This window comes from Phascolarctos cinereus, unplaced genomic scaffold (genome assembly GCF_003287225.1).
Source record: "Phascolarctos cinereus isolate Bilbo 61053 unplaced genomic scaffold, phaCin_HiC Scaffold_4;HRSCAF=312, whole genome shotgun sequence".
NCBI lineage: Eukaryota > Metazoa > Chordata > Mammalia > Diprotodontia > Phascolarctidae > Phascolarctos > Phascolarctos cinereus.
Genome location: NW_027555847.1, coordinates 517,274,635 through 517,286,886, shown reverse-complemented (window position 1 = coordinate 517,286,886; position 12,252 = coordinate 517,274,635). Strand labels below are relative to the sequence as shown.

At 40.3% G+C, this 12,252-nt stretch overlaps 1 protein-coding gene and 1 long non-coding RNA gene across 6 annotated transcripts in view; one reads left to right on the top strand and one right to left on the bottom strand.

The window, feature by feature from the left end:
* Positions 1-2,136, bottom strand: part of LOC110207786 (uncharacterized) — a 53,381-nt gene extending 51,245 nt beyond the window's left edge. For both annotated transcript variants that reach the window (XR_002324318.2, XR_002324317.2), the window contains exon 1: positions 2,046-2,136. This is a non-coding gene — a long non-coding RNA (uncharacterized LOC110207786). The remainder of the gene's footprint in view (positions 1-2,045) is intronic.
* The window catches only part of PIEZO2 (piezo type mechanosensitive ion channel component 2), a 505,350-nt gene continuing 495,174 nt past the window's right edge, over positions 2,077-12,252 (top strand). For all 4 annotated transcript variants that reach the window (XM_078153522.1, XM_020985555.2, XM_078153521.1 and 1 more), the window contains exon 1: positions 2,077-2,159. In XM_078153522.1, coding sequence (XP_078009648.1) covers positions 2,096-2,159 — 64 coding nt within the window. In that variant the 5' untranslated portion in view covers positions 2,077-2,095. The remainder of the gene's footprint in view (positions 2,160-12,252) is intronic.

The following is a 12,252-nucleotide window of genomic DNA, read 5'->3' as shown; positions in this document are numbered from 1 at the left end:
ACTTATGAGAGGTTCTATTACTGATGACATTTAAGTCAACTCTTTTGCAAAGATGATGTTGAAGATAGTGGCCCAGTCTCCATGGAATCAACCCCTTAACTATAGCACACAATATATTGTGAAGAAGATAAGGTTAGGAAACATCTTACCTTCACACACACACACACACACACACACACACACACACACACACACACACACCCCTGGTGAAATAGAAGATTTCCTTCCCTCAGGCCAAGTTGTGAAACATACTGAACCTACTATGAGGTTAGATATGTCTAAGGCCAAATGAAGGGAAAACAGTTCCTTTTCTATTGAAAAGTCATGGATTGATTGGGTTAGTGAGGCAAGTAAAAATGAAAAGAAGTGTATGTCTGCACAATAAAGTCCTTGAAGATTTTCGTGTTATTTCAGGGAGACAACCATAAATCCTTGCTCCTTAAACAGTATATTCCCTTATCAGTTGGCTCTCAGGTTCTTGGTCGGCCCTGATCTTGGCCAAGTAACTGGACAAAGTGGGCATGATGCATAGTAAGTGGGTGGGTGGAGTGCAGAGAACATCTGTTATAGCTGGGCAGAGAGCAGGAGGCCTGGGCAGGAAGAGAATCCAGTTAGCCGGAGATAGGGAAGACCAAGACAGCTTCCCAAGGAAGTCCTAGTTCAAAAGCCAGCTCCACACTCTGCTCTGGAAAAAAAAGGTAAAGAGCATTTTCTCATCCTCTCACCACTCAATTACATAGGATGGCTTCCAGGTCCAAGACTCAGCTCCCCAATCCCTGAGCTTTCTGGGCGGATCGGTCTGATTGGCTAGTAAGCCTGCCCATCACAGAGCAGGGTCTTGGAAAGTTTCATTCAAGGTGGAGAAGTGTCGGGGGAAAGAGCACAATTGCAGCCGTGTATTAGCTTCGAGGGGCAGCGGACAGCTGCAACAGCAGCATTAGCAGTGACAGGAGAAACAGAAGATTAGGAGGAGTCAGCGGACTGGTAATTTGGATCGGTTTTTTTTTTTTTGTCTTTTCTTTTCTTTCTTTCTTTTTTTTCTTTAAAGGGAATGAAAGCGGACAAATCAAGCAAAAGCCTGAAGCTATTAGCTATGTAAATAAACTCTCTTTTTGCCCGCAATCTTGAGAGCCCTTTGGACTACAGATTCAAAACAATAACACAGTAAATCAACTAATAATGCAAAGCCTATAGTGTCTGGGGATGGTTTTGCTCTGTTGGCTACCGAGGTCTGGGTCTTTCTGGACAGAGGTTGACGGCGTTGCGACTTCGGTCTATAGTGCGCTCCGGAGCTCCTCGGCGTGACGGGTCTTGAGCAAGGGATTTCTGGAAGGCGGCTGGGTAGCCCCGCGCTCCAGCTCCAGAGACTCCTGACCTGTTTGGGTAGCGGGGCTGCGTGCTGGGCAACGAAACTTGCTTGGGGGTGGGTGGGGTGGGGACCGAGAAAGGAGGCAAGGGCAGGCGAGGAAAGCGTGCGGCTTCCGAGGGTATCTTCCCCTCAAAAACGCCTTCTCTTTTATGAACAACTCCAAAGAAGAAGGAAAAGAGGAAAGCACTGACTTTTCAGTACCCCTACCTCACCCCCTCGGGAAAACAAAACAAAACAAAACAAACGAAAACATCACCCAGGCAAACTCACATCAATCAAACAGCCCATTACGATCCAACTCCAGACTCCAAAGGACACCTTGAAGAACACTGACTTGGGATTTTAAATTAATTCATGGGCTACTCTTTCGATGTGGGGCGTTTACTGAGGTGTCTGCTGCAGAAGGTCTACTGAGAGAGGGAGAGAGAGAGAAGAAAAGAGCAAAAGGCTGGCGAGAGAGAGAGAGAGAGAGAGAGAGAGAGAGAGAGAGAGAGAGAGAGAGAGAGAGAGAGAGAGAGAGAGGGAGAGAGAGAGAGAGAGAGAGGGAGAGAGAGAGAGAGAGGGAGGGAGAGAGGGAGGATGTTTGACCAAATGAGATTAGTATCAGGCAGGACCACCTAGACTGTCATGGGACTGTCCTCGGGGCAGTGACTTAGCCTAAGCTTTGTGTTCTTACTGTTGTGGCCGCCTGGTTCCCGGGTTCTCGTCAGAAGTGCCCCCGAAGCGATGGCCTCAGAAGTGGTCTGTGGACTGATCTTCAGGCTTCTGCTCCCTATCTGCCTGGCAGTTGGTGAGTAAATCCTTGAGCATTGTTTGCGGGAACGGGCCTAGGAAGAAGTGTGTACTTCTTGGGGGGGGAGGGGTGACATCTATATAGTCTTGACCACCAACCAGTGGTCTTGGAGATAAGAGGTTGTGAGTCATTCTGAGGACTTTATTTCGCAAGGGTTGGATTTGGGGAAGCAGCTGTCATTGTTAACATGTCCCCAGCCCAGATGTTCTCCAGCTGGGACTTTCCTACCTTCCGCACTGGCAGAATCCGGGTTCCACTTGACTTTACTTTCTCTTAAACTTTCTGGTTGAGGAGTTTGAACTGCCAAGTTTTATACTTTACATTTTGTGCCTAGGGTCTTCTAGAGTCAATAACACGTAGATTTTATATCGTGGAATACTGGCTTCTAGCACACAGGGTGGAAATCTAAGTAGGGTTAAAGACAAAAATGACGATATTGCCTTGTAGATTTTCATCCTTTTCCAAAGGCTTCTATTTGCCCAGGGATAACATTAATAATGACATGCATGTCACCTACCCTCTTACTCAACCAGGTTCCTTACAAAAACTGAAAAACCTTAAGCCCCACAGAGAACAGAAAGTGCAATGTGTGTGTGCTATATTGGGCATAAAGGAGATATGGAGTTGTCCTACCGTAAACCTTGCATTTTCTCTGAGGGAAGCTTTGTAAATGCAGCAGTACCAAATCTTTAACTATTTCGATATAGATGGTACAACCTCTTAAAGGAAATCATCCTTCAGCTTTGAAAAATTGAAGAGCCTCCTGTTCTGGAGAGAGTTTCTCTGTTCTGTGATACAGTAATGGTGTTGTACTGAATTGTAACCCCTCCAGTCAGTCAACTAATGGTTGGTAGAGATGTGTTTTATCTTCCCAACTAAAATTCTGATATAGAAAACCTTTAACATACTATTGCATTTTAAATAACAAATATTTTCTAATGGAAAGATAGTAGACTTTCTGAATGTCATTGTTCTGCCAGAGACAAATGCATCAATATCTCTTCAGTTCTTTTCAAGTTTTGTTTGTGTTTGTTTCAGTAATTTGGGTGAGTGGTGGGATAAAACACCTGGGTGCTTAAAGAGCAGTGATTGGGGTTCATCCCACTACTTCAAGAATTATAAACTTCAACTGCCCTGAGTTTTGGAGGGCAGTAAGCATTTTCCTGACAACCTGGGAAAGCTCCTAGAAAGCGGGATGCCAGGAACCTCCTGGAATATTTCAGAAGTCACCAGTTCCTTCTTTGCACTGAGACCATTGATTTTCAGTGCTGGTCCATTTCTTCAGATTTCATATCAGTCTGATTGACAGACAACAAAGCTTTGCTTAGATCTCTTTTCTTCTGAATAATTTTACAAATTACTTTGAGATGATGATGAGTATGATATGGGCTTTGACAAGCTTTTTTTCATGTCTTTTTGTTTTTCTGTAGAATGTATGGAGGTAGTGGAGAGGGAGAGGTTGAAGTTTTCAGAATCCGAGGAATTAAGACCTTGCTTTTTACTTTCTTCTGTTTTGTTACACACACACACACACACACACACACACACACACACACACACACACACACAACTGACCCACATCACATTGTTTTGTATTTTCAACTGTTAGAAAAAATTCAGACTCAGGTTTCGGAGGGGGGGGATGTTGGTGTGTATATGTGTAGGGGGAAGAGGATGAGGAGATGACTTCTTGAGGAAAGGAGAGGAAATTTACTAAAAGCTGCTTCCACCTTAATTTTCTTCACATTGCTCCCTAGTCAGTCTCTTTTTCCTCTCTCTCTTTTTTTTTCCTGTGACGTTGGAGTATGTTTTATGTTCTTTGATAAGAGAAGGCAATATTTGCTCTGGGCACCTTGCAACAAGATGGAATTAATTATTTGAGCTACCACCGCGCAGGAAAAACACCTGCTTTGACACAGAATCTGTCACTGTTCCTCTTCCCTCAAAGTTTTTGCCTTTTCAGGTAAATGGGACGTTAATGAACATGGGCATAGTTAAGGGTTACGATTAACATAGTTAATCCATAAGATCTTGAGGGCCTAAGTGATCCAGAATGTCTGTCTATTGATTATAGTATTGATTATCTTTCCCTCTAGTCTGCATTGCGTTTGGAAACACAGCTAAAGAAACTTTGCATGAAGCAAGGAAAGATTCTGGGATAATAACCTCTGGCTTGTTTAAGTGCCTCTGAGGAAAGAGCCTGCCTGGGAGAAAAGCTCTCAACCATCTCTTTTCCCCCTCTCCCCAAGCTCAGGCAAATTGGGCGGTGAACTTGTCTTAGGAGTTAGAGCAGGCACTGAGTGAGTCTAGGCTCTGTGTCTCTCAGAGAGACCGTTGTGAAAAGTACCTAAGGATTTGCAGGCTTGGTAGGTGGGGTGCCTGACTAGTTGATGCTCCTCAGCCCGTGGTTTCTCTTTGCTTCAGTTTCTGGGCTGCAGAAGGGCGTAGAGACACTGCCGGGGGGCGGGGGCAGGAATATCCTCTGGACAGCTCGGAGACCCTGGCCTTACAACTGAGGTGAAAGCTTGGAAAACTAATAGCAGTTTCAAAAGAGCCCCCCACTCTCCTCTCCTTGAGTCTCTTCTGGGTTTCCCAGCTTATGCACAGCCGGGCGCTTATGCACAGATGTTTCTCTGCTTGTCCCTTCTCCACCCTCCTCCGCTTCCTGACCGTCGAGGCACACAACACTCGTCCACTACTGCCCCCGATAGGGCAAAGAGCCTTCAGCAATCCTTCCTTTATCTCCGCGTGCCAGGGGCGGGACTGGGCTAAGGGGGGAGGGGGGCAGCTTTCTCAGCTGAGTCACTGGAAGGCACTCCAACAACCATTTCTTTGGGGGTGAGCTGAAGAGGGTGGGGTACACTGGGAGATCCTGGAAGAGTGGCGCTGAAGAAGTGTCTGGACCTAACCTGAACCTCGCAGGTGCGCTACTAAAGGGACTGGTAGATTTGTCTGCAACTGCTCATCGTGTCCCGTTGATCTGCATTTGAGCATAATGAAGTGACTAACTACAAAATTAAACACTCTAATTGCTGTGTTCATATATTGTTATTATTCGGGGATTTTGGGGGGTGCATTGTGCATCCTTCTTATTTTAAGGGCTTAACTTGTACGGGGAGTGGAGCGAGAACAGATTTTCAAGGTTATTGTAGAGATTTTAGTTCCACCTACTCCCGAAGTGCCACTAAATCAAACATTCAGGTTTCCCCTAATATCCTAGGCAGAGATGTTGCAATGATATGTTTGCTATTAGAATCGATTTTACATTTTAAAGTCTATTTTTATATCTGCAAAACAGGCAGCAAAGCCAAATATTTTCAGAACCATACTAATCTCTACTTTAAATCAACCTCTCTAATGGGTAGTAGTGAAAATTCGTGCAGAAACAGGTTTTAATTTTTCCCTTCTAAATACCAAATGAGGAAAAACCCAGCTATTTTGTTAAGTGTGCTTGAAGACTCCTATACCTCCCCTTTTTCCTTTCACACAGGTTTTCAGATAAATTTAGGTAAGATTATCTTCCTTATTTACATGATACGTAGCTCTTGCTATATACATATTTGGTTCAGACCTGTGATATTTTTGATCAAGATCAGTCTAAGGAAGGACACTTTCTCTAGCAGTGTAGATCTGAAAATGTCCCTCAATTTATAGTCTTAAAGATATACCACAGTCACTAGGGCTCTAAGAGATTCCATGACTGGCACTTAAGGTGACATGGCTCTTATGTTTCAGAGGAGAGATAGGAACCCAGGACTTCCTAACACAGAAAACAGCTAAGTGGCCACACTACTTTTCTCTCTGATGCAGAATCACAATGTGATTATGTTCTTTACAATTTAGCATATTGGGAGCAAAATATTACCTCTCCATTATAAATGATACACTGTAAGTGCTTTATTATAAAATTTTAGATAGAAAAATCATCTAAAAGTTAGCTTAAGTTAGAATCTTAACTTAGTATCTTAGAGCTTCTCTCTGTTACAATTTATACACAAAGAAATTGAGGCCATGAGAAGAGAAATGATTTGCCCCAGAAAAGGCAACTGTTTAGCTACTGACAAAACAAAGACTAGGACTCAGGCCTTTCCACTTCTGTCTTTTCTTAATACACACACACACACACACACACACACACACACACACATATACACTTATATAGATGTAACCTGGGGGGGGAGCAGGGTGGAGATACCAATATGCAAAAAGCTTCAGACTTGATACTCGAATTCCTTGAACAGCTGCAGCCTCTCTTCCCCACTAAAGTTTGTATAAATATCAGTTATGTGCAATCTATAATCCTGCCCTTCATATAAAAAAAGATGCTGCTGACCCATGTCAGTCTACCTCATACTCAAAGTTGTTTTTCTTGTGTCTGTGAGGGATTTGTGCTGATCTTCCTGTGCTCACTTGATCTGAGACTGATGCTGGTGCTTGGCCTGGAGTCAGGAGTACTTAAGTTAAAATCCAATCTCAGATTCTTACTTGCTCTGTGACCTTGGCATGCCACTTCATCTCTGTTTGCCTCAGTTTCCTCAATTTTTAATTGGGATAATAATAGCATCTACTTCTTAGGGTTGTTGTGAGGATCAAATGAGATAGTATTTGTAAAAGGTGCTTGGCACAGTGCCTGCCACACAGTAAGCATTGCAAAAATGCTTATTCCTTCACCCTCCACCATCTCTTATGTAGACCAATTTCTACTTATCTACATATACTATTTCACTTGAACTATCAATAATACTCTCATGCTTAATCACCTTCATGACTAAGGATAGTAAGGAAATAGTTCACCTGAGGTCATAGAATACTTATGCAGAGGGGATAGAGCCAGTGAAGTGACATCATTGGTGGTGTGATCCAACCAACACAGAAGAAATAACAAAAGAATTGTAAGAATAATCAGGTAAAATAAACAAAAAAAATCACCTATGTATGAATAGCCTTGCAAGTGTAATAATTTTCTGTAGCTTCCTTCAGTTTTACTTAAATTTCTATCTAGGAACTTGTTTAGACGTGAAAGTCTGCCATAATTTCTAGGACAGCTTGTTTTAAAAGTATATTTTATAGCATATTTCAAGTCATCAGAAGAAAGACTTGATATGATTATCCACTAGTATCAGATGTGTTTGTTTCTAATACGCCTGCTTAGGTGTCACTGTTAAGAATGATCATGTCTAGATTTATTCACTTGAAACATTTACATTAAGTTTTTCACTTTCCCCTTCTCTCCTTCTTCTATGTTTGTTACAGTAGGGGAGACTTGGAATTTCATCAGTATATTGAACTCCTAGCTTCGAAATCCTCTCTACAAATACTGATCTGTATCTCTTCTGTAATTTAGAGTCTTTTCCCAGAAAAATGAGAGATTAAGAGACTACTAGCCCATGGTCACATAGCTAATATGTGTCAGAGATAGGACTTGAATCCATTTCTCCCCAAATCTAAAGTTGATCTCTCCCTCCACCCCAGCCATTATACTACATTTACTCTTACTTACTTACTTACACACACACACACACACACACACACACACACAAACACACACACACACTTGCTTACATACCACATACTTACTCATATGTGTATATAATTGTTTTCTGTTTTCAAAATTTTAAATTAATAATATTTGGAAACAACCAAATATTATTTTGTTCCAAAATAGACCTTATCTTTATAACTTACAGGACCAATTATAAAATCCTCTGTTTTGTGTTCAAAGGCCTTCACCACCTTTGCCCTCACTCCATACTTTCTGGTCTTCTTACACCTTATACCTTATGCAACCCCACCCCCACATACTATGAGATCCATTAACGCTGGTTCTGAAATAAATTGACCTTATTTATGCCTTCTGCTTTTTCTCCTGAATATGTGTCTACTTTCTAGTCAAATTTCCTTTAAACAAATATGTATTATCAAGTAAAACAAATCAATAAACTAGTCATGTCTCAGAAGTTCTTATTATGCAACCCTTTCTTGTTCTTTGTATATGGAAATGCTTGTTTTCAAATTATGAAGTTCACAATAAAATGAGAAAAAACTTCAAAAGATTGACTTCAATTATATGAGCTTCATTTCCAGGCAATCTGTTAAAAGAAATAAATAATCCAGAATAGCAATTGGGGAGGAGGATTTCAAGGGGGATCCTTTTTGTTACCAGACAACTAATTTCCATATCTACTCTTTTGTCTTATTTCATTGCACATGGAATGATACTGACTTTTGTTTTTTCTGATTCTGAAGTGGCATGTCCATAAGATTTCTTTGATGTGCTTTCATTCTAGTCTTGGAATGAGCAAATTTTCCTTTTGCATTTGATCTGATATCTTCTTTAACTGTGGGCATCCCACAAGTCCAAGGTCTGTCCTGCCCTCTTTGATTTTCCTTTTATACTATTTCAATTTCTAATTTCACTTGTTCAATGATCATTTCTATACTATCAATTTTCATATCTACTTATCTATTCCTTAACCTCTCTGCTGACCACCAGTTTTGCATCTCCAGACTGTCTAATAGACATCTTGAAATAGATGTCCTGTAGCCATCTTAAACTTCACATGTCCAACACTAAACTCATTTTCTTTCCTCCTAAACCTTTCCCTAATTCCTGTCTTCTCTATTACCATAGAGGGCAACACCAATTCTTTCAGTCACATAAGTTCACAACCTAGGTGTCATCCTCAACTACTTGCTATCTCCCACCCCTCATATACACCCTGTTGCCAAGGCCTGTCAAATTCACCTCTGTAATATCTCTTGAATATTCTTCCTTTTCTCTTCTGATACTGCCACCACTTGGTACTTGCTCTTATCTCCTCACACTTGGACCCTTGCAGTTCTGTGCTGGTGGGTTGGCTTGCCATGAGCTTCTCCCCAGTCCATTTTAGCATCCACTCAGCCACTGCCAGTGATTTTGCTAAAGCTCAAGTTGAATCAGGTCACCCCTTTACTTAATAAACTCCAGTGACTCCCTATCACCTCCAGGATAAAATAGGAAATTGTCTTATTCAAAGCCCTTCATAACATAGTCTGGATCTATCTTTCTAAGCTTCTTACACCTTACACCATCACTCCCATTTACAATCCAGTGATACTGATCTCTTTGCTATTCCTCAGACAGCTCTGGCTCCAGATATTTTCATTGTCTGTCTCCTGTGCTTGCAATGCTCTTCTCTCCCTAGTTCCACCGGCTGTCTTCAGTGGCTTCCTTCAAGTCTTACCTGAAATCCCATCTTTTACAGGAAGTCTTTCCCAATCTCTGAATTTAAGTTCCTCCCCTCTGTTGATTGTTTCCTGTTTTATCTTCTTTGTGTAACTTGTTTATATATAATTGTTTGCATGTTGTCTCCCCTATTAGAGTGAGAAGTCCTTGAGAATCTAGACTGTCTTTCACATTTCCTTTTAATCCCCATTGCTTAGCATAGTCTGGCACTGAGCTTAATAAATACTCATTGACTCCTGCAGAGAGATAACTGTAATTAAGTTTAAGTATCAATAATAAGAATTTTTATATTATAGACAACAGTGATTTTTATTAGTTTTTCATGAGTCTTTGAATATTTTTTAAAATGTACTGAAGATAAGAGTTAAGTCATTGTGTTTTATGACACTATTTTTTTATAAAATGTCCAAATCTGGCCACCACTTCCACAGGTACTATTTGCTTTTTTATTTTCACTCCAAATCTTAGTACAATGGTTAGAATATAGTAAGTAATAATTTTTTCATACATTCATTCATTCATGTAACTACGTAGAAAATTAATTCAATTAACCATGTAGTTACAAGTAGGTTACTATATTATTAAGCAAAATAATTAAGGTTTTGGGTAGAGACTTTTATCATATGTTTATTTATCATATGTTTCACTTTGTCTTCTAGATGTAGGGAGAATATGACAAGAGCAAGGGAAGAGAGATGGGGGGAGGCCACATTTCAAATCTTTATCGAGTTATATCATGTTGAGACATACCCCTAAAGATTACCAACTTTCTACACCTTGACCCTCCCTAATTCTCACAATGAACTCAATCTCTCTCTCTCTCTCTCTCTCTCTCTCTCTCTCTCTCTCTCTCTCTCTCTCTCTCTCTCTCTCTCTCCTTTTTAGGCAATCGGGGTTAAGTGACTTGCCCAGGGTCACACAGCTAGTAAGTGTCAAGTGTTTGGTCTGAGGCCAGATTTGAACTTAGGTCTTCCTGACTTCAGGGCCGGTGTTCTATGCACTGGGCCACCTACCTGCCCCTGAACTCAATCTCTTTCTGTACAGTTCTAGCACTGATTATATTCCCTATATTTGGCATTTCCTAGTTCAATACAGCTGTGGGTTGCTAATGATTATCCTGTTGTGAAATCAATCAATTAGCATTCATTAAGCACCAACTGTGGGCCAGGCACTGTGCTAAGCACTAGGAATTTAAAAAAAAGGCAAAAGACAGTCCCTGTGCTCAAGGAGAAACATTAGACACAATCTAATGGGGGGGGGGAATAACATGCAAACAAACATATACAAAGCAAGCTTTATAAAGTTGAGTAGTAAATAATTTATAGAGGGAAGGTAGGGTGGAATTAAGAGGAGTTGGGGAAGACTTCTGTAGAAGATGAGCTTTAATTGGGATTTAAAGGATACTAGAAGTTCAGTAGGTGGAGAGGAAGAGAGAGAACTTTCTAGGCACTGGGAACAGCCAGAGAGAATGCCTGCAGCCGGAAATGAAGTATTTTGTTCTGTTCATGGAATAACCTGGACAGCAGTAAAATTGGTTGGAAGAACAGTTACTGCTCTTGCATTAGTATATTCATTTTAAATACATTTCTCTCCTAAGAAATGGAAATCCTGAAGAAAATTCAATACCTGAAGATTCTTAGACTCGTGATCAACAAGGAAGCCATGAAAATCATTCCACAGTGTTTTCTGGGAAATTCTTGGGGTAGTGAAGACACGGGACACTATGGGTATCCTAGAATTTCTATAGGAAATAAAGGGATAATAACAATCCCTGCGGTTGAGAATTTTTTCAAGAAAATCATTTAGTAGTGAAGTAGGTAATTTCAATGAGTAGATAACATAGGATCCTGGTATCATAAGTTGAAGCTGTAAAGGACCTTAATGACTACTTACCAAATCTTCTTGCACATCTATATTGTTGCTTTGACTTTAGATATTGAATTCATTTGATTTTCTGTTCTCTACTCTACAACTCCCATTTTAGATAGCACTTCAAGGTTAAAAAACAAAACAAAACAAAACACTTTAAGTAGGCAGTTAGGTGGCACAATGGATAGAACATTGGCCCTGGAATCAGGAAGACCTGAGTTCAAATCCGGCCTCAGACACTTACTAGTTTGTGACCCTAGGCAAGTGACTTAACCCTGATCACCTCTAAAAAGAAAAGAAAAACATTTTACATATGTTATCACGGTTTCTCAGCTTGGAGTTAAACAAACAAACAAACAAACAAACAAAAAACTGGGTGTGAGACCTAGCTTTACCACTTACTAACTGAGTTATCATGGACAATCATTTAATTTCTTGAAATTTTATTTATCTTTAAAATGGGAGTTAGGAAACTCTCATTACCTATTGTATAGGGTTATGGTACATATATCACTATATAAAATGTTATAAGTTAAGTTATTTATTATTGCTGTAAAACTGGTAGACATTAGAGAAATCCTTTTTGATAGATTAATTCTATTCTCCAAAGAATTTCAAAACCCTATAAAGAAGGGTTAAGGGTGGCTATTAATTTCTATACTTGTCTGTATGTACATATTTTAAAAGATACATTCATTTCTTTGAAATATTTTGCAAAAGGTCACCAAAATTTGTACCCCTGCTTGAACCTTCATTACTCTGAATTTAGATTATGAAATTTTATTGGATCCTTGAATGATGAAAAAAGGTTATTTGTGCTCTGGTCTTTCTTCAGCTTTTTAGGCAGCATCCCTCCCCCTACCTCTTCCCTATTAGCTCACATTCATCAAGCTCCAAGTCAAAGTAACTCCCCTTATGGCTTGGAGTTACAATCTAGGACTATTCCCTTTCCTCTCAGCATTTCCCAAAATGAAAGAAAAAAACCAAATTACCAAA